Raw genomic sequence first — 27698 nt, 5'->3', positions numbered from 1 at the left:
AACTAATTTTAGACTTACAGAAAACTTACAAAAACGATGTGGAGAATCTCTATGTACCCCTCACCCAACTTCTCTTAATGGTAGCATCTTACACAACCATAATAATTACCAAATTAATATAGACATGGTGCTACCAACTAAACTGCAGACCTCTGTTCACAATTGTCCTTTTCTGTTCTAGGAACCTATCCATGATCACATTTTGCATTTAATTATTTCTTCTTAATCTCCACCATTCTTTTTCTCAGTCTTTTGATACTTTTGAAGAATACCAACCAGTTATTTTGTAGACTGCCCCTCAGTTTGGGTTTATGATGTTTGCTCATGATTAGAATAAGGTTATGCATTTTTGACAGGAATACCGCAGAAATTATCTTGTATCTTTCCCTATGCATCATATGAGAGGGTTCATGATGCTGATACATTTTATTACTGGTGATGAGCTTTAGAAATTCTTGATGATAGATGCTATGATTTCTTTTATATATACATATTAAAATTATTATTAAGGGGGCGCCTGGGTGGCTCAGTTGGTTAAGCATCCAACTTTCAGTTCACAGCATGATCATGCAGTTTGTGAGTTCAAGCCCCGCATTGGGCTCTGTGCTGACAGCTCAGAGCCTGGAGCCTGCTTCAGATTCCTTGTCTCCCTCTCTCTCTGCCCCTTCCCCTCTCGTGCTGTGTCTCTCTTACTCTCAAAAATAAATAATAAGACATTTAAATTTTTTTAAATTATTATTAAAAATACCAGTCCATCAAAGCATTTGTTTTGTAATGCAGATAATTTACCAAAAACCAAAATGCAGATTAGGGAAAGCTGTTATCATCACTAGTTAATTAATGGGATGAGGTCTGTAGAATTTCACTAAAAAAAGTAAATTGTTCAATGATAAGAAAAAAACACCTTTTTCTTTCAAATGAGGCAATTCTTTCTTCATTGGACAGTTAACAAAGGAATTATCAAAAGAAGAATCTTCCCGAGTAATAGAATTGTTTTTGTAGTAGAAAAATTGTCTTGGTTGAAGCAATTAACTTTGGATAACTTATCAAGTAGAACAATAAATGAGGAAATAGGTGATTGCTTTTAGGTTTTTTTGTTCTATGTGTAACACTTGAATTCTATCAAATTAAGTCATTAAGACCAGTTTCTGGGGTGTAGCCTATCATCATATCTGAAATAAATTTATTGCAACAAATTTTTTTGTATTTTGGGCATTTCAAAATTATGAATAGCATGAAATAAATCAATAATAATTTCAGAGGAAATACTACATTACATGTCCCATACCTTATTGACATTGAATCATCCTCATATGTTTCAGAAAGGAATGAAATTGTGCTTCAGGCTTTGATGCACTTAAAAAAATACAGTGTATTTGGTATAGCCAGTGTGGAAAACAGTATGGAGGCTCCTTAAAAATTAAAAATGGAGATACCATATGATCCTTCTGGGTCTTTACCCAAAGAAAATTCTAATTCTAAAAGATACATGCACCTTTATGTTTATTGGACATTATTTACAATAGCCTAGATATGGAACACCCCAAGGTCCACCAGTAGATGAATGGATAATGGATGAAGAAAATATGGTGCATATATATACAAAATGGAATCTTACTTACCCATAAAAAAGAATGAAATCTTGCCACTTGCCACAACATGTTTGGACCTAGAAAGTATTTTGCTATAAAATAAGCCAGAGAAAGAATACCATATAATTTAACTTATATGTGGAATTTAAAAAACAAAACAAACTTGGGACGCCTGGGTGGCTCAGTTAAACATCCGACTCTTTGTTTCTGCTCAGGTCATGATCTCACATTTCGTGAGTTCCAGCCCCACTCTGCACTGTCAGTGCAGAGCTTCGGATTCATTCTCCCCTCTTTCCACCCCTACCCCATTCATGCTCTCCCACTCTCTCAAAATAAATAAACTTAATTTAAAAAATCAAAATACAAAACAAACAAAAATAGACTCATAAGTACAGACAACAAACTGGTGGCTGCCAGAGAAAAGGGGAGTGAGGGGAAGTAGGTGATCAAGGGGATTAAGAGGTACAAACTTGTAGTTATAAAGTAACTAACAGGGATGAAAAGTACAGATTAGGAAATATAGTAAATAATGTAATAATAGCTTTGTATAGTGACACACAGTAACTGTATTTACCATGGTGAACATTTTGTGATATATATAATCATCAAATCACTATGTTATACACCAGAAACTAATATTGTATGTCAAAACTGTGTTTTTATGAAATAAAATTTTTAATGATATCTCCCTCAAATATACAGTAGATTATTAGGTTTTGCTGATAGGTATATCTATATATACCTATATAGATAGATAGAGTGTTTATTCCTCAAAAGAGAATGAGTAGAAACTCTCCTGTAGATATCTGTAACCTGTCGTAATGCAAGTGGGAACTAGTTCACATTAAGCTTTCTTCACTTGCTAGGTTTTCTTCACTAGGAACATTTCATTGAAGTAGTTTTTATACTTTTTGGATTATCTTTGAAGCATCCATGAACTGTAAAACTAATAGAACTGAGTCCTGCTGTCCCTTCAAAGTAACAATATTCAATGTAATTGATAGCATTTTCTTTTATTTTAGTTCAGCAATCAGCAAACATTGGGAGGCTGAACTGGCTACCCTCAAAGGAAATAATGCCAAACTCACTGCAGCCCTGTTGGAGTCCACTGCCAACGTGAAACAATGGAAACAGCAACTAGCTGCGTATCAAGAGGAAGCAGAACGTCTGCACAAGCGAGTAAGTTCAGAGCTGCTGCCATCCATAGGGATTTATGGCTAACAGACTTCACTGCTCAGCAGAGACTTACATGTAGTAGACTCAGTTCAAGGACATCTTTTGGAGATAATCGTTGGTTGTCAGAACATATAGATAGATGGTAGTATAAGTGGGTTTATTTAGTTAAGAAAAATATTTTCTATTCTGTCATTATCTGTGAAAACCTTGGTAAGTTACGTCTTTCTTTCTGCTCAGTAATCTCATCTGTAAAATAGAAATAATAATTGATACTGTGTAGAATTCCTGTGAAAATTAATTGAGAAAGTGAATTGACATTTAGTTGCACTGAGTCAATGATAGATGCTTTTATTATTTTATTTTTATTTTTTAAAAAAGGAACAGGAGTGCCTGGGTGGCTCAGTCGGTTAAGCGTCCAACTTCAGCGCTGGTCATGATCTCACAGTTTGTGAGTTTGAGCCCTGCGTGGGCCTCTGTGCTGACAGGCCTGAAGCCTGATTCATATTTGTGCCTCCCTCTCTCTCTCTACCCCTTCCCCACTCATGCTCTGTCTCTCTCTCACTCTCTCAAAAATAAATAAAAACATTAAAAAAATATTTTTTTTAAAGAGCAACTTAAAATATCCAGGTAGGAAACGCTTTATAAAAGTTGGGAGGTGCCTGGGTGACTCATTTGGTTAAGAGGCCAACTTTAGCTCAGGTTATGTTCTCATGGTTCATGAGTTCGAGCCCCGCATCAGGTTGTCTACTGACAGCACAGAGCCCACTTCAGATCCTCTGTCCCCCTGTCCCCCACTCATGCTCACTCGATCTCTCTCTCTCTCTCGATCTGTCTCTCTCTCAAAAATAAACATGAAAAAAAATTTTAAGAAAAAATAGTCGGTTACACAGGTTTCCCCCACTATCCAAAAATAAAGCATTGCTGTGAAACCTTTCCTAAGCTCAAGTGGCATAAAGCAAAGAGTATCCCCTACTTTAAAGTTCACATCATATCACTTCACTTTTACAAAAGACCTACATTAGTATCTGTTTTTGCTACTTGACAGAAATCTGAAGATGATTTTCAGTTTTACCAAAGAACAACATTACCGAGTATTACTAATCTAGGTCTTTCATAAAAGTGAAGTGGCATAAATGCAAGCTCTCAGAAAGTGGGGGAGCACCTGCATTTGAAATTCATATAGGAAAAGAAAATCAGAAACCCCAGTATAAGTAATATCAGAAGCCCAAACAATTACTTGTGAAGAATTTTTTTTGTGCTCAAAGCATTTACATTTACCCAACAGCAAGCAGATGCCACTAATTTCCTTTTTTAGAAAGGATGCCAAACAAGTGAACTTCATAGACAATAGGAAATTGTCTTACTACCAGAGCACAATTTAAGGAATGTAATAGGACCAGAATGACAAGGGAAATAATATAGAAATGGAATAGACACAGGGAGGGAGACTAAGAAACCTGAATAAATATCATCCTATTATATGTATAAAGGTTAACTTAGGAAGAAGAAGAAGGTTCTTTAATGAGTATAGAATTTCCATTTAGCAAGATGAAAAAGTTCTAGAGATCTTTTTCACAATGGTCTGAGTATACTTGTACACTTAAAAATGGTAAAGATGATAAATTTAATTATGTGTTCTTTACCACAATAAAAAAAATTAACTCACAACAGTTAACTCATGAGCCAATAAATATTCATTGAAAAACTATCATATCTCCTTATTGAGTAATCCTTGCCCTTAAGGAATTTTTGGTTTAAATAATTAATTGAATTTTAAAGATTTAAGAAATGAAATCTTTCTGTTCACATGTTTATAATTTTCAGTGCTCTTCCTTCCTTTTTATAGATTTGATTTCCATCAAGGTATCCTTTCCCATTGGCCTGAATTAACTTTGCAATTTTGGCCAGGTATAAGGACAGCTTTTTGACTTAACTACAGGTTGCGTTTTCCTATTTCTTCACATGTGTAGTCATTTTCAGTTGTGTGTATAGACATTAAAAATTAGATGCTATGCTGCCTATAGATGCTCTCATCTTATTCTGAATGATGTTTTTTATTTGAGCAAGCAGTTAAATGACTTACAGATTTCCTCGAATTTGTGGAGGTGTGGACTTACGCTTCATTATTAGAGTTGTTTTATTTTAATTTTGCCCTTAACCCTCTGGAGAATCCCCTAGTCCTGAGAAATCTTTATTTCTAAGGCGTAACCCTTCGGGTGCTTCAGTGGAAAGTTTGAGGTGATAACCAATGTCCTCTAATTTGGTGGGACTCAAACTTCAAACTGTTTTCTCTATGGTGAGCATGAGCACTACCACCTTAGCTCTTTCAGCCTTCCAGCTCCCCACACCCCACCATGCTGGACTCCTTGGATTCTTACCTGTGCATGTTTAGTTCAAGGGTTGACCAAAGACTTGGAAAAAGTCTCTATGCTTATTTGGGGCTTTCTTCATACAGTTCCCTCAATTTCTAACTGTTTCAGCTGTTCTAAGGAGTCCCCGAATCATCAGGCTCCTCAGGCTATCTTTTAGTCTTTTGCTCTATTTGGTCACTAACCAGGGCATTCAAGCAGTTGAATTTTACATTTCGTTCATGATTTGCCATTGTTATCTATGGGAAAGTTTTTTTAATAAAAACAACTCCATCATTATGAGAACTGGAATTCCCCGTAAGGAATTTATTACCTAATTGAACAAAGAAAACTAATAAACATTGAAGAATAAGGAAATAATTCCCAAGATTTTCAATACATTTCATTTTATGGACCACAGGACAGGAGAGCCTTGACAGATTGAGTAGATAGGAATGGCTTTCTGGTGAAAGTGCATGCTGAGCTGAGAGTAGAGGGTTTGATGAAGTCTGAATGGCCTCAGAGGTAAGAGAGGACATTCATATCCAGCAAGATGGGTACGAGAGTTGTTTATTCTTTCTTCAAGTTTTATTTATTTATTTTGAGAGAGAGCATGCACAAGCCAGGGAGGGGCAGAGAGGGAGAGAGAAGGAATCCCAAGTAGGCTTCTTGTTGTTAGCACAGAGTCTGGCACAGAGCTTGATCTCATGAACCATGAGACCATGACCTGAGCTGAAATCAAGAGTAGGATACTTAACCAACTGAACCACCCAGGCACACTGAGAGTGGTTTGTTCTTAGGACAATGAGACTTGCCTGCTTTTAGTTGGAAAAGTGATAAATCACATACTGTGAGTGTCTTGGATGATGAGGATAGTTAAGTAGTTTAGGACTGGTATATGCAAGACCTGAGGGTTAAGATTTGATGTAAAAAAAAAAAAAAAAAGAGCCTTTGAAAGACTTTGAATGAGGGAGTTAAAGATCACAGATGAATGTTAGTTTGCAGAAGAGGTAAAAATAGATTACAGTTAAGTCTTCTGGCAAGCCATTGCTGTTCTTTAGGCCTGGATGATAAGGGTCTGCACAAGGCTATTAGTACATGAATAGAAAGGACAAAAGTGTTAAGAAAGGTAGAGTGACATTTGTGGAGTGTAATTTGATATTTGGAAAACGTGAAAGAGAAGGATTTGCTGTGTTTCTTTAACAGTCTAGAATTCACTGCAGTCTAGTCACCCAAAATGTATGAGCTCCCGATGTATGTAAAGAGCTGTGATAGGAGGTGTATGTATGTTTTTATGTTGACTTCTGTCTCTTTTGACTGTCAAATCCAACAGTGTTGTTGGACAGGATAACTTTTAGGGACTCTGCCCTTCTCTGTTCTCTCAGAAAATACCAAGTGCTTATTAAAAATTAGGTAGCTCTTTGGGCCCTCAGTACATTGTTATTGACTAAAAAATGTTATCTTTTGCCACAGAGACATTATTGATATGAAGTCATTCTAGTAATAGAATGATTTAAGTTGTATTTTTAAGCATATCTTTTCTTCCAGATTCTCTTAACATTTTGGAAATGTATTTGAAAAATTTCTCACTTCTGCAAGGCCAGTTTTCAGAAGCCATGTTTAATTTGAAAGCTACAGATGGAAGGCAGATGGCTATATCTGATTTTGAATATGTTTTCATAGGAAATTTTTAAAGAAAACTTCATTATAGGGATTCTCTGCTATCATTAATCATTTAATTTTAAGTTTTCCTGATTTTGCCCATGACCAAGCCATATAAATAATTATTTCCCTAGTCTTTTTTCTTTGTCCTAGATTCGTGTCTTTAAAGAATCTATTCATTCTAAATAAGTGTCTTAATATTTCTGTTAATTGATTTTCATAAGTTCCTTCAGAATTCATGTTTTAACTATCAGGAGTTACTATATTTTCAGCAAGAAATCCTTGGAAGTAGTCATATAACTTACCTGTGTTCTCCTTTCATTCTAGGTGACTGAGCTTGAATGTGTCAGTAGCCAAGCAAATGCAGTGCATACCCATAAGACAGAATTAAATCAGACAATACAAGAACTAGAAGAGACACTGAAAGTGAAGGAAGAGGTATTTGCTACTTTTTACTCATCTGTAATCTGGCTAACATATGTATACAAAATATTTGAGCTTATGTCAGATTTGCAGGTACTTTATGGAGTTAAGTAAGGTCGTGGGATGCTGTTTAGGGGTGTGAAATGTTTTTTTTTATTAATATTAAGCTTGTTCATATTTTCTCCTTCCTTATTTCTGCTGTTACGAACAATGATGAGGCAGTCAGACTGAGATGCTGCCTCTTGCCTTCTGTATGAGAGTTGCATTCATAAAATCAACAGAAAACCAGGAGAGGTTAAATGAATTTTATACGCTGTTGCTTTCTCTGGTTTCTGGTCAGAAGATTTAACATCCCAGGAAAGAATTATATCCACAACCTTAACATACTCCGATGGTTGTTTCTAAGCGGTGCTGTCTCAAAGCCCGCAAGTGTACTTGTTGCTTAAGATTATCATGTAGTAGACACCATACCCATAAAGACAAATCACCCCTCTAAAATTTAGTCAGTATAAAGGAATGTTTTTTTAATTATTTTTTTCCAGGGACTGGAACAATGATTTCAGGAAAAAATAAGACTTTCTCTTTCCTTGATTTAGTTTAAATATTGTGGCTAAAGACCTTGCTGTACTTTTTCTAGGAAATAGAAAGATTAAAACAAGAAATTGATAATGCCAGAGAATTACAAGAACAGAGAGACTCTTTGACTCAGAAACTCCAGGTGAGCTGTAATGACGTTTTGATTCATTTCTGCACAGCAAGGCATCACTCATTCTTTCACATAGTAATGACTTTTTTCTCTGAAATTTCATTTCGTAGGTTCTCAGTCCTTTTTCTTTTCCAGGACTTCTCATTCGGGCCTAATCTTTGATTTGTCAAAAATTACCTGATACCTTTATCTCGGTAGCATATGATCATCATAGATGGTCATTTATAAATTGTCTTCAGTAAATTATTTTAGAAATTTCTACTTTGTAACATAAAAAATACCCTGAATTTAAAGAGAATTTCTCAAATGGATTTCATTCACTTGAGAAGTTCTCATTTTTTTTAACACTGAACTACTTAGCATGAATTACAAAAGTAGTTGTGCCCTAATGGAAATCAAGTTAGTACTGTTTTTCTTCCTTTATACGAATTAATTTTACTCACTTTTTTTGCATAAGTAATATGTTTCTTGGCTCTCATTTACATATGTATATCCTGTGTCAGTGGTTAGGGAAGAATTTTAGAATTCATTATCAAAGTGCCCTGGCACCTCAGGTACTTTTACACCCCAGTGGTTAGCTGCCTCTATAAAGAGAGGTTAGGGCCACTTTAGAGTTGGGAGTAGAAATAAATGTATGTACAGAGTGAGGAATTTGGGCTGAGTGATGATGAGTGGGACCTGAAAGCCCAGTATTAAAAGGAGTACCATAATTATAATGAGAATGTCCAGCATTAATTGAGTGCTCACTTGCACCAGACACTGTGTTAAGCACTTTACTTATATTGTGCATTTATTCCATGTAACAGTCATAGGAGGAAACTGAGGCTTGTATAGGTTAACTTGTCCAATCTCTCTTTAGGCAAAGTTCTTTGACAGCGGAAATGGGTTCTTTATAGAGCATCAACTATTTCCCTCTCTCTCTCCCGTCATTTGACTTTCAGCAGTCTGAGAAAAAGGAGGTGGTTTGTTTTGGTTAGCCCTATTAAATGTTGTTCCTACATTTTAATGATCTGTGTAAATTAGTGGTTGTCAACTGGGGGCAGTTTTGTGCCACAGGGGACGTTTGACAATGTATGGAGACAGTTTTGATTTTCACAACTAGGACTGTACTATTGACATCTAGTAGGTGGAAGTCAAGGATGCTGCTAAACATCCAATTATCTGGCCCAAAATGTCAATAGTGTCAAGGTTGAGAAGGCCTGGTGTAGAACTAAAAGATGAAGCATGGAATCAGGGCTAGAGGAGGTGGAAGAAATCAGTGTGGCTTTGCCATTTGTTCGTTTGTTTCGGGCTGTCATTGTCTGAGTACTTGCTGTGCTTCAGGCATTTTGCTAAGCACTTGTATACCATCGCTCTAATTCTCAACTAATTCTCACACTAACAAATGTGGTAACCCCATTTTCAAAGAGAAGGCAGCAGTTCGGGGGTGTTAACAAGTTTACAAGACACTGAGCTAGAAAGTAGTAAGGCCTAAATTTGTTTTGATTCCCAAGTCTCTGTTCTTTCTGTATTAGCACCTCACTGCTCCAGGCAGTCAAGTGGCCAAGACATTCCTGACAATTCTTTAAAAACATTTTTCCAGTTACATACACATTTACATTGTCCCAGAGAAACCAACAGGTGATTTTTCATATCAGACTTCTAAATGTATTTCATCATTGACTGAGCAGTAATTGAATTTTAAAGCTGGCTCCTGGAATAGTGAATATCAATGCTTACCTTTTCTTTCACCAAGTATCAAAAATGCTTATCAAAACAACCTACATGGAACAGGGCAGGGAAGCTTTCAGACCTTCGGATGCGCTGGTCCCTATTTGTTTTAGGTCTTGGCTCACGTGTTAATTTCTCCAACTTCTCAATTTAAGCACTGCTTTGCAAGGTCCTCCCAGCCCCCTACTCCCCCCACCCCAGGTACTCTTTGTAATATTACCATGTTTTATTTTCCTAGTAGCCATTGTCAGTATCTGAAATGATTTTATTTATTTTTAAAATTTATTTTGGAATGATTTCAGATCAGAAAACTTGCAAGAATAATACAAAAATTTTTTTCATAGACCTTTCACCCACATTTCCCAAATGTTAACATTTTTTGCTGTATTTGTTTTACCATTCTGGAACTCTATCTGTGTATGTATATACATACATACATACATACATACATACATACATACATATGTGTGTATACATACATACATATATACACTTCTATGTGTATGTGTGTATATATATATATATATATATATATATATATATACACACATATATCTTTTTCCTGAAATCTTTGAAAATACGTTTAAGATACAGTATCTCTCTCTCTCTTTTTTTTTAATGCTTTATTTATTTTTGAGAGAGACAGAGACAGAATATGAGTGGGTTAGGGGCAGAGAGAGAGGGAGACACAGAATCGGAAGCAGGCTCCAGGCTCCGACTGTCAGCACAGAGCCCGACACGGGGCTCAAACTCACAGACTGCGAGATCATGACCTGAGCCGAAGTAGGACGCTGAACCGACTCTGCCACCCAGGCGCCCCAAGATACAGTATCTCTTTACCTCTAAACACTTCAGTGTGTATTTTATAAGAGTAAGGACATTTTCTTCTATAACCATCAAAAATTATCTATCTACAGACCTTACTCAAATTCCCATAATTGTCTTAATCTCCTTTATAGCAAAATTTAAAAATTGTTTTTCTGGTCCAGGATTTATTCCAGAATCACATATTGCATTTAGTTTTCATGTATATTTATTTTGATGTTTGAATTGTCCCACATTTGGCCAGTTGAAACCCCTTCCAGCTTCTGGTTCCTTTTGATATGACACTCTAATTCTTTAAAGAATTTCTTTATGTTTTAGTACAACATAATCCAGGCTCATCTTGTATTTTTTCAACAGCCTTGGAATTCCAATAGCCTTGGAATTAGCTATTTCTTCAAGGAGAAATTTCTTTTAGCAAAGATTGATATTTAGAAGGCAAAACCTGAGTACTAGATAAGCTTCTTGTTATTAAGTTGGCATTGTTTCTTTTCCATCTTAATAAACAGAGCTAGAAGTACACACATACCACATTATGTCCATTTCAGGTACGTATATATGTCTTTTAAACTGAATTCTTACCCATACCTCCCACTGTAGTCTAATACTATGAAGTTCATTTTAGCCTTTTCCTTATTCATATCTGTAACTTGTTTACCCAACACCAAGAAACCTGGAGGCACCTGGGTGGCTCACTCAGTTAAGCACCTGGCTCTTGATTTTGGCTTAGGTCATGATCCCACAGTTCCTAAGTTCGAGCCCCGTGTCGGACTCCGCGTTGACATTGTGGAGCCTGCTTGGGATTCTCTCTCTCTCTCTCCCTTTCTTTCTGTCCCTCCCCTGCTCACACTCTCTCTCTGTCTCTCAAAATAAATAAATTAATTTTAAAAAATACTGAGAAACCTGCTTCTTATTACCCACAGTATATTTACTTACTTTTTTAATCTCAGAAAGCACAGAAAATAGTTGTTGAATTACTAAATAAAACCACTGCAAGAAAATACAAACAAACCCTTACCAACTAGAGATCAGTATAATTCTTTTTGTCCTTAGCCTGTATCCAAAGTTTATTGGGTGAGTTCTTCCACTCCTCTGCAATTGGCTAGGTTCTTCATTTGAAACACATTTATGTTTATTTATGTCATATTCCATTTTAAATGTATTTTATTTCCCATTCTTCTTCATTTTATAGCATGCATTTAATGAGTATATGAAACATTAGTGTGGTTCCAAAAATCAGAACTATTCAGAAAGATGTCTTTAGAGAAGTATGAGCCCCTTCAGTCCAGACTAGCCTAGTTTCTGTCCCGTTCTTCCCACCCCCCGTATCCATCTGCCACCCATCGGTAACCAGTCACATTAGTTTCTGGTTGATCCTTTCTCTGTTTCTTTTTACACAAATGAACAGATCTATTTGTTTACCCTCTCCTCCCCTTTTTTAAATGATTACATCCACTAGATTATTCTTTTGCACTTTGCTTCTTTAACCTGAAACATATTGTAGAGATCACTCTGTCAGTTCATACAGATCTTGTTCATGTTTGTTACAGTTGTATCGTACTTCATTTCTATGTGTTGATAGTTTATTTAGCTACTCCTTTGTATGGGTATTTAGGCTATTTCCAGTGTTCTGCAACAATACTACAAGTAATGTTGTGCATAGGTATTTTGTTATCATTGGAGGTGTATATTCAGGATAGTTTTGTTTTGTTTTTTTGGGGGTTTTTTTTTTGTTTTTTTTTTTTTTTTTTTAGTAATCTGTACACTCAACATAGGGCTTGAGCTCATTATGACCCCAAGATCAAGAGTCTCATGGTTGGGCACCTGAGTGGCTCAGTCAGTTAAGTGTCCAACTTCATCTCAGGTCATGATCCTGTGGTTTGTGAGTTCGAGTCCTACATCAGGCTCTGTGCTGACGGCTCAGAGCCTGGAGTCTGCTTTGGATCCTGTGTCTGTCTCTCTCTCTCTCTCTCTCTGCCCCTCCCCCACGCGCACACTCTCTCTCTCTCTGTCTCCCCCCCCCCCCCTCAAAAATAAGTAAACACTAAAAAAACAAAAAAGAATCTCATGGTCTTCTGACTGAGCCACCCACAGGAAAGATTCTTAGAAGCAAGATTTCTTAGTGAGAAAATAAACACATAAGTAGTTTTGTTAAATATTGTCCAGTTTCCCTCCATAATGAATTGTGGCAGTGCTCACTCATACCACCAGCATGAGTGCATGTGTCTCCATAGCCTCACCAACAAAATGTGTTGTCATACTTCTTAATTGTGTGATAGGTGAAAAATGGTATCTCTTGTGTATCTCGTATTATTATGAGTCACATGAACTTCCTTCATAAGCTTAAAGATCTTTTCAGTATCTTTTTGTACATGTGTGGATTGGGTGTTCATGTCTTTTGCCTTTTCTCGATAGGATTTTTGGTCCTTTTTCAAGAGTTCTTTGTATTCAGGAGTTCTTTATATATCTGATTACATGTTACAAATATTTTCTCCCAGTTTGTTGTTCTTTTTACTTTTTCCAAGGTAGTGTTGCTTTATGTAGTAGTCAGATTTCTTCCTTTCTTTACTTGCTTGTGGCTTGTGAATAATAGAGTTAGATAACTCTTCTAAACTCAGATGATATAGGAATTTATGCATATTTCCCTCTAGTACTTACAAGGTTTCATTTTTTACCTTTAGATCTTCGAGTACTTGGGGTTTATTTTTTTGTGTATGGTATGAGATGGGTATCCAATTCCATCTTTTTCTAAATGCCTGTCCAGTTATCTCATTACCATTTATTTAAAACATCATTCTTTTTTCCAGAGATTAGAGATACTTGATTTCTATGTGTATTTTGATCTATTGCTGGACTTCCTGTTCCACCCCATTGGTCACTCTATTCATGTGTCAGTACCACACTGCATTAATTGTAGAAGCTTTAATGTCTGGGAAGGCCAGTTAATCTTCACAGCGTTTCTTCTTCATTGCTTTTCTAAATATTCTTACGTATTTATTTTAGCATATGAACTTCAGTATTAACTTCAATACCAGTTTTTGTGTCAACTAAAAATGTAGCTCTATAAAAAAACTTTTATTGGGATTGCTTAAAATTTATTTAGGAGTGTTTTAAGGTTTTTGTGTGTTTTTACATATTTCTTGTTTATCCATGTTTTGTCTTTTTTTGTTTCAAATGGGATTTTTTCTATCATTGTATTTGATTATTGTGTGTATATGTTGAATTCTGTATGCTTATTTTATATGCTGCTACCTGACTATTTTATTATTTGAGCTTGTTTTGTCATTTATTGCATTGATTCAGTAAGATTGTTTTGGTACGATAACACATAATTTGCAAACAGATAATTTTATTTATTTCTCCAATTCTTATGCCTCTGTTGATTTTTCTTGTCGAATTACACCTTCAAAACAGTAGTAAAGGGGCACCTCTGAGATTCAGTCGATTGAGTGTCCAACTCTTGATATGGGCTGGGGTCATGATCTCAGGGTCATGAGATTGAGCCCCATGTCTGTGCTGTCAGCACAGAGCCTGGTTACGATTCTCTCTGCCCCTTCCCCATTCACATGCTTGTACATGTGCTCTCTCTCTCAAAATAAATAAATAACCATTAAAAACAAAACAATGGTATAGTGTCAAACAGTAGTGGAGTTTATGGGCTTATTTTTGTCCCTTATCTTAGTGAAAATGCCTCTATTATTTTTCCATTAATAAAATGCTGGATTTAACACTAAAATATATTTTATCATATTATGAGACTGTCTTTCATTCCTGTTTTCTTGGCTGTTTTTACCAAAAATTTTGTTAATGGCTTTTTTTAAGTATCTTTGGAGGTAGCCATAATTCCCTCCCTAGATCTATTAATATGTTTTGTTTTATTAATAGATTTTCTAATACCAAACCACCCTTGCATTACTGGAATAAGTACCGTTATCTATGATATATTATTCTCTTAATGTGGTTTTAGATTTTCATCTTTTATTATTTTTAATTTTTACATGATACTCATTTGTAATATTGGTCTATAATTTTCTTCCTTTGTGGGGAAGCTGTATTTATAAGATTTAGGTATCAAGGTTATACTTTATACAAAGTTATACTTCAGGAGTACCTGGGTGGCTCGGTTGAGCATCTGATTCTTGATTTCAGCTCAGGTCACAATCCCGTGTTCAGATGCTCAACCGACTGAGCCACCCAGGTGCCCCTTAAAAAACAATTTTTTGGGGGGATGCCTGGGTGGCTCAGTTGGTTGAGTGTCCTGACTTCGGCTCAGGTCATAATCTCACAGTTCGTGAGTTTGAGCCCCGCGTCAGGCTCTGTGCAGACAGCTCGGAGCCTGGAACCTGCTTCGGATTCTGTGTCTCCCTCTCTCTCTCTGTCCCTCCCCAGCTTGCACTCTGTCTCTCCTTCTCTCAAAAATAAATAAACATTAAAAAAAATTTTAAAGAAAATTTTTTTAAAGTTATACTTCAGTTATACTTCATACACTTTCTTCATTTTCTGTGCTATGGCGTCATGGATGTCATATTGCAACTATCGGATCTTTGAGCATTTAATAAAACTCTCCTTTGACACCATCGGGGTCTGGTGCATTTTTTGTATAGTTCCTGGATTATTCTGTCTTCTGTAGCTATTGGACTGTTTAAGTTTTCCATCTAGCTTTCATATATTCAGCAAGAACTCTTATTTTATATAGTTGTTCATTATCCTTTTCTTCTTGATTAAGTAAAGTTAAGCAATGGTATGTCCATTTCGTTAAATTAAAAAAAACCTTTTTTTAATGTTTATTTGCTTTTGAGAGAGACAGAGTATGAGCAGGGGAACGGCAGAAAGAGAGGGAGACACAGAATCTGAAGGAGGCTCCAGACTCCAAGCTGTCAGCACAGAGCCTGACGTGGGGCTCAAATTCACAAACAGTGAGATCATGACCTGAGCCAAAGTCAGATGCTTAACCAACTGAGCCACCCAGGCACCCCTAAAAAAAAATGTTTTTTAATGTTTGTTTATTTTTGAGAGAGAGAGAGAGAGAGGGAGAGAGAGATAGAGATAGAGATAAAGTGCGAGTAAGGAAGGGTCAGAAAGAGGAGACACAGAATCTAAAGCAGGCTCCAGGCTCTGAGCTGTTCGCACAGAGCCCAGTGCGGGGCTTGAACTCACAAACTGTGAGATCATGACCCGAGAGCTGAAGTCGGATGTTTAACCAACTGAGCTAACCAGGCACCCCTATTTTGTTAAATTATTTTAAAAATATTTGGCTTGGTTCATCAGTGTCACTGCCTTTCTGTCCTCTACCTTATGAATTTCTCCTTTTATCTTTACTATTTCTGCTTCATGCTTTATTTTGGTTGACTTTTTATTCTTTTTCTAGCATTTTAAGAAGAGAATTTAATTCCTTTATTTTTATTCTTTCACTTTTATTTATACATGTGTAAGGCTATAGATTTTCCTCTGTTGCTTTAAAGTGTATTCCATAGATTCTGGTATTTAGTATTTTCATTATCATTATTTCCTGAAATTCTGTAATTTTGGTTTTATTTACCTTGCATGCAAGAGATGTTTAAAAGAAGGTGCTTTAGGGGTGCCTAGGTGACTCAGTTAATTAAGCATTTTGACTCTTGATTTTGGCTCAAGTCATGATCTCACAGTTTGTGAGTTCAAGCCCCACTTCAGGGATTGGGGATTCTCTCCCTCCTCACTCTGTACCTATCCCCAGCTCATGCTCGCTTGCTTGCTTTCTCTCTCTCTCTCTCTCTCTCTCTCTCTTTCTCTCAGAATAAATAAATAAGCATTACAAAAAATAAAGGGATGCCTGGGTGGTTCTCTCAGGTGAGTGTCTAACTCTTGATTTCAGCTCAGATCAAGATCTCACAGTTTTTGAGTTCGAGCCCTGCATCAGGCTCTGCTCTGAAAGTGCAGAGCCTGCTTGGGATTCTCTCCCTCCTCTCTCTGCGCACCCATCCCACCGCCCATCACTCACTTGTGTGCTCAGTTGTGCACACTTTCTCTCTCTCTCTCTCTCTCTCTCTCTCTCTCTCTCTCTCTCTCTCTCAGAATAAATAAACATTACAAAAAATAAAGGGGCAGAGTAAATTCTGTCGGTTAAGTGTCCAACTCTTGATTTCAGCTCAGGTCATGATCTCACAATTAATGAGTTTGAACCCCACGTTGGGCTTTGTGTAGAGCCTGCTTGGGATTCTCTCTGCCCCTCCCCTCCCCCCAAATAAATAAATAAACTTAAAAAAAATAAAAAATAAATAGAAGAAAGTGCTTTTATTTCCTGGTGGAAGGACTTTAGTTTTTTGATTTAGTTACTAAGTTCTAGTTTTAGTGCATTGTAATCACAAGGGTTTGTAGATTTTTTTTTTTTGTTTTATTTATGTATTTAAATAATCTTGACACCCACCATGGGGCTTGAATCACGAACCGTGACTCCTCCAGCTGAGTCAGCCAGGCACCCATATATAATTTCTACTTTACATAATTCACTACACTTTGTTGTATATTCTCATTTATGGTCAGTTTTTATGAATGTTCTTTGTCGATTTTGTATTTTATCTCTTGTATTCTTACCTTTTCTTTGTTCTACTTAATCTGTCCTATATTGAGAGTGGCATAGTAAAGTCTGTTTTCAGTGTGTTTTTATCCGTGTCTCCTTACAACTCCTGTAATTTCTACTTATTGTGAAGTTAGTTGCTGTGTTTCTTGGTACATAAACATCATGGGTATATCTTTATTGTGAGTTTTGACTTTTAGCATTAAAGTCCTTCCTTTGCCAGTATCAAAATTCCTCATTATTCTGAAACCATCTCCATTTTTTTGGCTTTCTTAAGTGAATTTCTCAGTGGAAGGACCATTCTATTTTATGATTTTGTTTTCAGTTACTAGTCTTACTGCATTGTGATCACAGAGTAATTTTTGTAACATTGATACTTAGTGTAACTTAATACTACTTTTTTATGACCTAATGTAAAGTCAGTTTTTGTGAATGCTTCTTGTGTGTTGTGTACATATAGTCAGATAGTGCTTTGTGAGCCAAGCTATATTTTTTTTCCTTTTACTAGGTAACTCATTCATATTTATCGATATGATATTTTTAAAAAAAAATTTATGTTTATTTTTGAGAGAGAGAAAGTGTATGTGAGTCGGGAGAGGCAGAGAGAGAAGGAAACATGGAATCTGAAGCAGGCTCCAGGCTCTGAGCTGTCAGCACAGAGCCCAGAGTGGGGCTCGAACCCATGAGCTGTGAGATCATGACCTGAGCCTAAGTTGTACACTCAACCAACTAAGCCACCCAGGTGCCCCTTATTGATAATGATTTTTATGTTTGGTTTCAACTTGTCATCATTATTTTATATAATAGTGTTCGTGTATTATGTTAATTTGAATTTTCTTTTACCCTGTATGTGTTCTTTGCCTTTTTATATCTTTGATATTTAAGATCGTCTTAACTTTGTTGTAGTGGTTACCTTTAGACTTAAACCTTTTTAAAATATTCCTAGTCACCTGTGTTCATATTTAAATTTTCATAATCTGGTTTCTTTGTTTTTAATGCTGTCTAACTTTGAACTATTATATATTCAGTAATTGCAAGCTTATTTCTGCTTTTCTCTTTTCCTTTCCTTTTTTCTCCTAGTTTCTAATTGCATTATTTCTACTTTGTCAGAATAAGTAACATTTTGATTTATTTATTTATTTATTTATTTATTTACTTTAAGAGAGAGCATACACATGCACACTCACATGAGCAGGGGAAGGGCAGAGAGAGAGAATCCCAAGCAGGCTCTCTGCCATCAGCATTGAGCCCGATGCAGGGCTCGAACCCACAAACCACAAGATTGTGGCTTGAGCTTAAATCATGAGTTGGACACCCAACCAACTGGGCCACCCAGGCACCCTAGTAACATTTTTATATTATTTTTTAACCATCATCCATCCTTGTTTTATTCTTTGATATATATTACATATAGTACATGGTCCTTTCTTTGAAGTTTCCACAATAATCTGTTGGTTGGATGAAGCTTATCTTTAGTGGATGGTTCCCGAAGAGCTCATGGTTTTAAGCTGTTTTTTTAAAAGACTTAGTACTTAGGTGACAGGTAGATATAAAATCCTTGGTTTGTAATTTTCTTTCTTTGAGTTTCTTGAAAATGCCACTCCATTATTACCTTGTTTTTATGTCTCTTTTGAGAAATCTATTCCAGTCTAGATGCCTGGCCTTGGAAGTTTAGAACCCATTCTGTTTGTATGCCCTGAGGATTTTTCCTTTATATTTAAAATCTAATAGTTTTACTAAGATAATTCTGAGAATTGATTGTTGAGGGTCAGTTTTCTCAGGTACTTGGTGGGCCCTTTTATTTTATTTTTTATTTTTTTTAATATATGAAATTTACTGTCAAATTGGTTTCCATACAACACCCAGTGCTCATCCCAAAAGGTGCCCTCCTCAATACCCATCACCCACCCTCCCCTCCCTCCCACCCCCCATCAACCCTCAGTTTGTTCTCAGTTTTTAGCAGTCTCTTATGCTTTGGCTCTCTCCCACTCTAACCTCTTTTTTTTTGTTTGTTTTCCTTCCCCTCCCCCATGGGTTTCTGTTAAGTTTCTCAGGATCCACATAAGAGTGAAAACATATGGTATCTGTCTTTCTCTGTATGGCTTATTTCACTTAGCATCACACTCTCCAGTTCCATCTACGTTGCTACAAAAGGCCATATTTCATTCTTTCTCATTGCCACGTAGTATTCCATTGTGTATATAAACCACAATTTCTTTATTCGTTCATCAGTTGATGGACATTTAGGCTCTTTCCATAATTTGGCTATTGTTGAGAGTGCTGCTATAAACATTGGGGTACAAGTGCCCCTATGCATCAGTGCTCCTGTATCCCTTGGGTAAATTCCTAGCAGTGCTATTGCTGGGTCATAGGGTAGGTCTATTTTTAATTTTCTGAGGAACCTCCACACTGCTTTCCAGAGCGGCTGCACCAATTTGCATTCTGGTGGTCCCTTTTAATTTGTAGATTCAGGTCTGCCTTTATTTCCAGGAAGTTTTCTTGTGTAAAAGTTTTAAATATTAACTTTGTCTTATTGGGGTGTTTTCTTCTTCAGGAGCTCCAGTGATATGTAACTGGATTGGATTTTTTTGTCTTCTGTTTCAACCACTTTCTCTCTGATTTTTTTTTATATAAATGTTTATTTGAGAGAGAGAAAGAGAGAGAATACGGGCAGGGCACAGACAGAGAGAGAGGGAAAGAGAGGATATGAAGCAGGCTCCAGGCTCCAAGCTGACAGTGGAAATCCCAGTGTTGGAGCTTGAGCTCATGAACTGTGAGATCATGACCTGAGCTGAAGTCGGACACTTAACTGACTTGAACCACCCAGCCACCCCACATTCCCTTGAATGTTGAAAAATAATAATTGAATAAACTGTATTTTTTTTGCAAATGTATTTTTTATTTTATAATTCAGTCTTTATTTCTGATGTGATTTTGCCTTTTTCTTCTGTTTCTATCAAGCTTTAATCACTCCTCATTTTTTTTTTTTTTTTATTTTTTGGCCCATTTCTGTTTTTCGTGTTTAATATCTGACTCAGGCTCTATTTTGAATGCTTGACAGTATTTAAAGTTTATTTTGGGTGTAATGTCTACACCCAACATGAAGCTCAAACTCATGACCCTAAGATCAAGAATCCCATGCTCTTTCCCTTTTTTTAAAAAAAATATTTTTTCAAGTTTATTTACTTATTTTGAGAGAGAGGGAGAGAACAAGCACAAGCCAGGAAGAGGGAGAGAGAATCCCAAAGAGGCTCAACACTATTGGCGCAGAGCCCAACTTGGGCCTCAAACTCACAAACCATGAGATCATGACCTGAGCCGAAATCAAGAGTTGGACACTTAACTGACTGAGCTACCTTTGTGCCCAAGAGTCCCATGCTCTTCTGACTGAGCCAGCCAGGTGCGCTGTTTGATGGTATTTAATTTCGAGTGGAGTCTTCTGTTTTCTTGTGCTTCATAGTTGGTTTTTTGTGGGGACTTGTATTTTCATTCAGTGAAGTGTCTAGAGTTTCATTTTCTGTTTTCATCTTACTATAGTTTCTGTAGATGAAGATATGTGACATCTTTGTATTTGGTGGACTGAGTGGCAGTTTTGGGTAGTTTACAAATTCTTAGTTAAAAACCACTCACTTTTTGGGAGACAGGTAAGAGAGAAAGCTTGGGAAATGTCTTTGCTGGAAATTGAAGTTTGTATTGTTCTATTTCTTCATGACCTGAGATGCAAGTCAGATGCCTAACCGACTGTGTCACCCAGGAGCCTCTGTAAAAAAATTTTTTTAATCACTCTAGTGTTTAGGCTCTATATCTAACACAGAGAGTGACCTTCTACCCATTAAGATTTTGTACTTTTTTTTTTTTATATTTATTTATTGCTAAGGGAGAGAGAAAGAGGGAGAGAGAGAACCTCAAGCAGGCTCTACACTGTCAGCACCGAACCCAACATGGGGTTCGAACTCACCAACCATGAGATCATAACCTGAGCTGAAATCAAGGACCAGATGCTTAACCATCTGAGCCACCCAGACACCCCTTTATACTTTGAATTATTGCCCTTTAAAACATTCGAAGGGCCTCCATTGCTTTATCAGGACTGAACCAGGTCTGGATGCCCCTGGCACATGGTTACCTGTCAGGGAAGGAGAAGAGGAAATTAGTAGCACACAAGTGGTTATAAGTAGAAGAATAAGTTAGGAGTGAGAATAAATGGCAAGAAGAGGCTTGGAAAACATGGACATAAGGTGGACTACTGGGAAGTGCCCACAAACCAGGGCTCCAATTGCCTTGTGTTGGCCCATGTGCACAGCGTTGGCCATTCTTGCTCTAGGATTATATTCTCTGCTTCAGAATAGACCAGCACTGTCAGCACTGTATTGGATCCCTTTTGTTACCTGCCTGCTAACATTCCTCCAATCAGAGAAATGGTTGAGAGTATGAAACTCTGTCTAGAGAGAACAATGCAATTTTAATAGCTGAGGAAATTTGGTGTTTTGCATGCTTCCATTGAAAATGTTTGGATGTTTCATTGATTGGCAAGGAGAACAAAGAAGGCTTTCATTTTAAGGAAGGCTTTAGAGGGCATAATGGGTGGTGCCTGGTGAAGTGGGTGTTTTCTAGTGAATGACATTTGGTCTATTTTTATAGTTGGAAACATTCTACTCTTAAGCTTATTGTTTAAGCAAGCAAGAGAGCATACTGTGCAATCATGAGTGGAATTTTTACATTTGATCCCAGGCTCTTTTTTCTCCCTCATAGTTTGGAGCCTCCATGACTGTGCCTATGAATTTATAAGTATTTTATTGGTTTCAGATCCTGCTCTCAGTTTACTTATCTTCTCTTTGTGGATTATTCAAAGGAAAAAGATTAGAAACATACTGGGAAATATCTAACAGTAAATGCTTTTTTTTTTTTTTTAACTTTTTTTTAATGTTTGTTTATTTTTGAGAGAGAGACAGAGCATGAGCAGGGGAGGGGCAGAGAGACAGGGAGACACAGAATCTGAAGCAGACTCAGGCTCTGAGCTCTCGGCACAGAGCCCAACGTCGGGCTCCAACCACAAACCGTGAGATCATGACCTGAGCCAAAGTCGGATGCTTAACCAACTGAGCCACCCAGGTGCCGCTCATCAGTAAATGCTTTAATATTAGATTGGGATTTCTTAAATTCTTCATTTATAACTCATTTGAGCTGCTGTATTACTTTATTATATTTTCCCAGGTTCTTGCAGCTCCTCTGTGACTCTTGCTTAGGCCTTTCTCTTAGTTATTTCTGTCAGAGCAAGTGAACATTTATGTTCAGAATCCTAGATCAGGATTACCTTCTTCTGTGTATTCAAGCCAAATTCCCAGTTATTTTTCTCAAAAGTTGAATTTTTACAGGTATTGTAAGAGAAGTAAATATAGGGGTGCCTGGGTGGCTCAGTTCGTTGAGCATCCGACTTCGGCTCAGGTCATGATCTCACACTCCATGAGTTCGAGCCCCACGTCAGGCTCTGTGCTGATAGCTCAGAGCCTGGAGCCTGCTTCAGATTCTGTGTCTCCCTCTCTCTCTGCCCCTCCCCTGCTCATGCTCTGTCTCTCTGTGTCTCAAAAAAATAAATAAAAACATTAAAAAAATTAAAAAAAAAAGAGAGAAGTAAATATAAAAAGTAAAAATACCCATAATCCTAACAACTGCAACCATTTCCTATTATGTACAGTAATTTCCAGTGCTTGTCCTCATGCCTACCAATTTTTGTCTATTTGCACTCTGCTGCTTGGTATTGTTTTTTTCATTTAACATTTACTGGATTCTTTCAAAAATTAAAAAAAAAATGTTCCACCACCCTTTAGACTTGCTGTAATTTTTTTAGAGATATACATTTAAATGATGCTTTAACACTTGAAACATGTTTTCTCGGGCTGATTCATATTGTATTATTAACACCAAAATTTTGTCTTTGTTCCATATAATTTATATATGTAAATATAATTTGTGTCAATCACTTAATTCCTCTCAGATGTAAAAGTGAGCTTTCCTGGGGGCGCCTGGGTGGCTCAGTTGGTTAAGCGTCAGACTTCAGCTCAGGTAGTGATCCCATAGTTTGTGGAATCGAGCCCTGTGTTGGGCTCTGTGCTGACAGCTCAGAGCCTGGAGCTTGCTTCAGATTCTGTATCTCCCTCTCTCTATCCCTCTCCTGCTTATGCTCTGTCTCTGTCTCTCAAAAATAAATAAACTTTAAAAAAATTTAAGGGGCGCCTGGGTGGCTCACTTGGTTAAGTGTTCGACTTTGGCTCAGGTCACGATCTCACAGTCCATGGATTCAAGCCCTGCTCTGTGCTGACAGCTCACAGACTGGAGCCTGCTTTGGATTCTGTGTCTTTCTCTCCCTCCCCCTCTTTCTCTCTCTCTCTCTCTCTCTCTCTGCCTCTCCCCTGCTTGTGTTCTCTTTCTCAAAAATAAATAACATTTGAAAAATTTAAAAAGTGAGGTTTCCTGGGGCGCCTAGGTGGCTTAGTCAGTTAAGCTTTCCAACTCTTGATCTCTGGGTTGTGAATTGAAGTCCTGTGTTGGACACCATGCTGGGTGTGGAACCTACTTTAAAAAAAAAAAAAAAAAAAGAGCTTTCCAGAAAGAATATATAACTTTCTATGAATTGCTTATCTGAATAGCTTATTTAAAGTGTAATAGTCTGTTTTCTGCCATTTTTCTCATTTAGAATTTTTAACCAAATTTAAGTCTCTAGCTCACTATATTCTTTTATTTTTTAGAGTCACTTATTATATTTGTTATGCTCAGGAACATTTTTAGAGTGGTAATAACTTCTAATTTTTAAGTATGCTGGACTTCATTCTGTTTTTTAAAAAAAATTTGTCATGTACCTTTACTTCCCTTTTGTTGTTTTCTCTTCTTTCCATGATTTGCAGTATATTGGAATGTCAGCTTTCTAATTCTCTCATATGTATACTTATTACACGTCTTGACTATAGTTTTTAGCCCTTGAGCTGTTTGCTCTGCCACCTCGATCCATTTGATAGGCAAAACAAAGAATAATGAACATGCTCAGAGGTTCCTAACACCACATTTTAGGAAGTTGTTGTCTTCCCACAATCTTTCTCAGGAATTGCCAATGAGGAGAAAAAAATTTGTCTTTTTCTCTGTTTGCTTTCACCTGAGTGTGTTCGCAATTGTGCAATAAGAAGAATAGGCAGGCAGAAATTGACATGAGATGTAGCTAATCCACAAAATGGGTCTTTAATCCTATCTAAGTATTTGAAGTGCCTGAAGGGTTGCCTAGCACAAAGTAAGCAATCAGCAAGTTTTTGTTGGGTGGATGGATGGATTCATGAACAAGCCTGTCCATAAAATGCATGGATTTCTCAGATGGCAAAATTCTAAAAATCTCTTTAAATGGTACTACCTTGAGATTCAGAAACTCATCCTCCTACTCGTCCAAGTGCATTAACTACCAGAATATTAGTAATAACAAAAGTTATATTGCTTTCTAAGTCATGAACTGACCTGTGTATATATATCACACTTTTGTTTCTAAAGGAAGTAGAAATTCGGAACAAAGACCTGGAGGGACAGCTGTCTGACTTAGAGCAACGTCTGGAGAAAAGTCAGAATGAACAAGAAGCTTTTCGCAATAACCTGAAGACACTCTTAGAAATTCTTGATGGAAAAATATTTGAACTAACAGAGTTACGAGATAACTTGGCCAAGCTACTAGAATGCAGCTAAGAAAAGTTAAATTTCAGTGCCAATTGATTAAAAAATACACTGTCTCTCTTCATAGGACTGTTTGGGCTCTGCATCAAGATCGCACAAAAAAATTGAATATCATTCCTCCTCCAGGAGGATGATCTTTTGAAAATTGGAATTGTATATTTCAGTGTAAATTTTAGAATTCAGCTTGTAGCTAGTTGGGGAAAAAAAAAAGAGATGAAAACTTGAACTACAAATTACCTCCATGTATATTATTGGCCATAGTTAACTAGAAAGTTATAAATAGACACTTAATGCAATCTTTTTTTTCTGATATTAGCCAATGGGAGAATTAACAATGTCTGGGTCACATCCCCTTTTTGTGTTCAACACAGTGAAGGTTATCTGCTTCTTAAATTAATTTATTTATGATATCTAAAGCTGTGTTTTGTGCAAAAACTTAGTGATGAAAGCCCTGTCTTCTGTTGTAATCTGAATAATTTCTCAGGATATTTTTGCACTGCTAAGAAGCAGTGCCATTACCAATTAATTCTTGCCAGGAGTGAGAGAGAGCTGTATCTTTAATTGAAACATACTTAACTAGAACTGGGTGTATAGAGTTCTTCCCTTTTTTTATACTGGAAGATATTTCACTCGGTGACCACTCTGGTACACTCTGGTGTTCTTTAATCTTGTCTGCTGTATAGTTTACTTTTCCACATTGATTCCATGTATTTATGAGAAGATATTGTCTCCCATTTTATTACACATTTTAAAGCCAACTAACGAAGGCAGCTGAGTCCCTCAGAAATTTTTCTTTTTAAATTTCTAATAAATTTGACACACAGTACTGAAATACAGCAGCCCGTCATTGACGGTCTGGTCTAGCAATGTTAAGTATATTTACAGAATATGCAGTTACATTTATTTATATATTTTGCAAGAAATCTTTTCTGAATGATCAATGCATTTCAATTTACAAATAATAATGGTTACTGGGGAACTGTTTATTATAGATCATTTTAAGGTGTATAGCAATTTTAAAGGGGATCCATTTCCATCAAACAGCCAATCAGAGGACTGTGGGGGTTGGAGCCGTGTACTCTGTCTGGGTCTTCACATCAACCACATCTCTAGTCAAACCTCACAAGGCAATATTCTGAACTGTTAACTAGGCATTTCAAAACAAGAATTCAACAGGCTCTTCTCAATGAACAAGTTTTAATGTTGTTTTGATGTAATTTTAAAAGACTTTTAGCAAACATGCATTTCTTTCTATATTTCTTTGAAGAAGCTATTTTAAAAGTGAGCCAAGTGCTGTCTAGTCTGCTTATGGAGTTAGGAATGCATCAGAGTCCATATATCTTTGCTGTACAATGCCTGTGATGTTGAGGAGGGTTCTTTTTTAAAGTGTATGCTTGAGTATCTGACTCTGTGGAGTCTACGAATGCACTGACTTTGTTTGTACCCCAAAACAATTGAATTGTTAAGTACAAAATTAAGCTAATTAATCGATTTGTAACCATTTTTTCACTCACAAACAGCAACGCAACACTAGACAATTTTGTTTTATATATGTATGTGTATGTATGTAAATACATACATATTAATTTATATTAGAGTGAAAAATAAATGGTTTGTTTCTAAAGTTAGTTTCTAAAGTGAGTTTTCAGGTGTCTCTGAAAAGTTTATATCAGACACTTAATCATCATGTATTATATGTGCTATAACATCATGTAAGTTACCTCCATCTATTTTAGGATATTTTCCTCACCTGTTTATTATAGGGAGGATAATTTAGGTACACAAGCTCAGAGCTGAGATATTTCTCTGATAAATCAGGTAATAAAATTATTTGATTGATGGAATTTTGAAGTAGATGTGATTTTATCCATCAGTTTCTGAGTAATAAAGAGCACCAGATTTTAATTTAAATAGGGGATTTAACACTAGGGATCAGGGAATTTAGTTATGAAGAGTTAAAAATTAAAAAAAAAAAAACAGTATAAGCTATTGAAATGGTAAGTGAATTATTTTAATGATGTAATAAGATATTTTTAAATTTTGACATAGTTGTCATTTAATGGGAAAATAACTCACCAAAATGTCTCCACTTGAGTTGTACTGATATGTGAGACATGTGTGTAATTCAATATATACATATACCCATATGTATATACAGAAAATTATTTTTAATATTTTCCTACTGATAAGAAATTTAAAATTGGAAATTTTGTGAGTTTTTTCCTTGTCCAATAAGGCCTAATTTTTTTTCTTTTTTTAGGGATTTAACAACTTGAGGGCTGCACCTTTAAATTCCCAGATTGTCTTTAGACGTGTACAGTATATGGGATAAGGTGGACACAAGTGCACATATAAATAAAATCTTCTTAGTAAGACTGTTTTCAGTATTAATTTACAGTAGGAGAGTATCTAGAAATCGTCATCTACAAGTCATAATTAGGTTGTGTGCCTACTGTAGTTTTCTCCATTTCTGTATTGTAGAAATAAAAGTTTGCATATTAAAATTTGATTTTTCCCAGAGACAAGTATTATATGATGTATCTATATTTAGATCAAACTGTGGTAATATATTTATCAGAAAATGATGCTGGGGACTGTAGCCTGAACATGGACTTGAAGTGACACAGAAAAGGAGAGCAGAGATCGATCCCATTGTGTATAAGTTACTATATGATAATTATGAATTCTTGTACAAAAAACAACTGAAAAAAAGGAAAAACAAAAATACAGTTTTTATTTTGAAATACATTTGTTGTTCTCTGGAGAATGTACTTTATCTTCTTTTTCCTTCAGTCTTTTACAGATACTTTTTAAAAGGCATTTTAGTGATGGCAGCATTTGCTCAACTCCTACAGGTGCTACTGGATTTCACATTTAGTGTGTTATGTTGTGAAATCCTAACTTTGACATAAACGGTTTTATGAGTATCTCCCTGCCTGGAAAATTAGTTTTTGTTTCTCCTCTCTCTCCTTCTCTCCCTCTTTGTCTCTCGCTCCTTC

At 36.3% G+C, this 27698-nt stretch overlaps 1 protein-coding gene across 1 annotated transcript in view; it reads left to right on the top strand.

The window, feature by feature from the left end:
- HOMER1 (homer scaffold protein 1) overlaps positions 1-26891 on the top strand; it is a 138036-nt gene extending 111145 nt beyond the window's left edge. Inside the window, exons 6-9 of the mRNA XM_042942068.1 lie at positions 2615-2771; positions 7106-7216; positions 7839-7919; positions 24523-26891. Of these exons, the coding sequence (XP_042798002.1) occupies positions 2615-2771; positions 7106-7216; positions 7839-7919; positions 24523-24711 (538 nt within the window). The 3' untranslated portion in view covers positions 24712-26891. The remainder of the gene's footprint in view (positions 1-2614; positions 2772-7105; positions 7217-7838; positions 7920-24522) is intronic.
- The last annotated feature ends 807 nt before the right edge of the window (positions 26892-27698 follow it).

Source organism: Panthera leo, chromosome A1 (assembly GCF_018350215.1).
Source record: "Panthera leo isolate Ple1 chromosome A1, P.leo_Ple1_pat1.1, whole genome shotgun sequence".
NCBI lineage: Eukaryota > Metazoa > Chordata > Mammalia > Carnivora > Felidae > Panthera > Panthera leo.
This window is presented reverse-complemented; position numbering and strand designations above follow the sequence as displayed.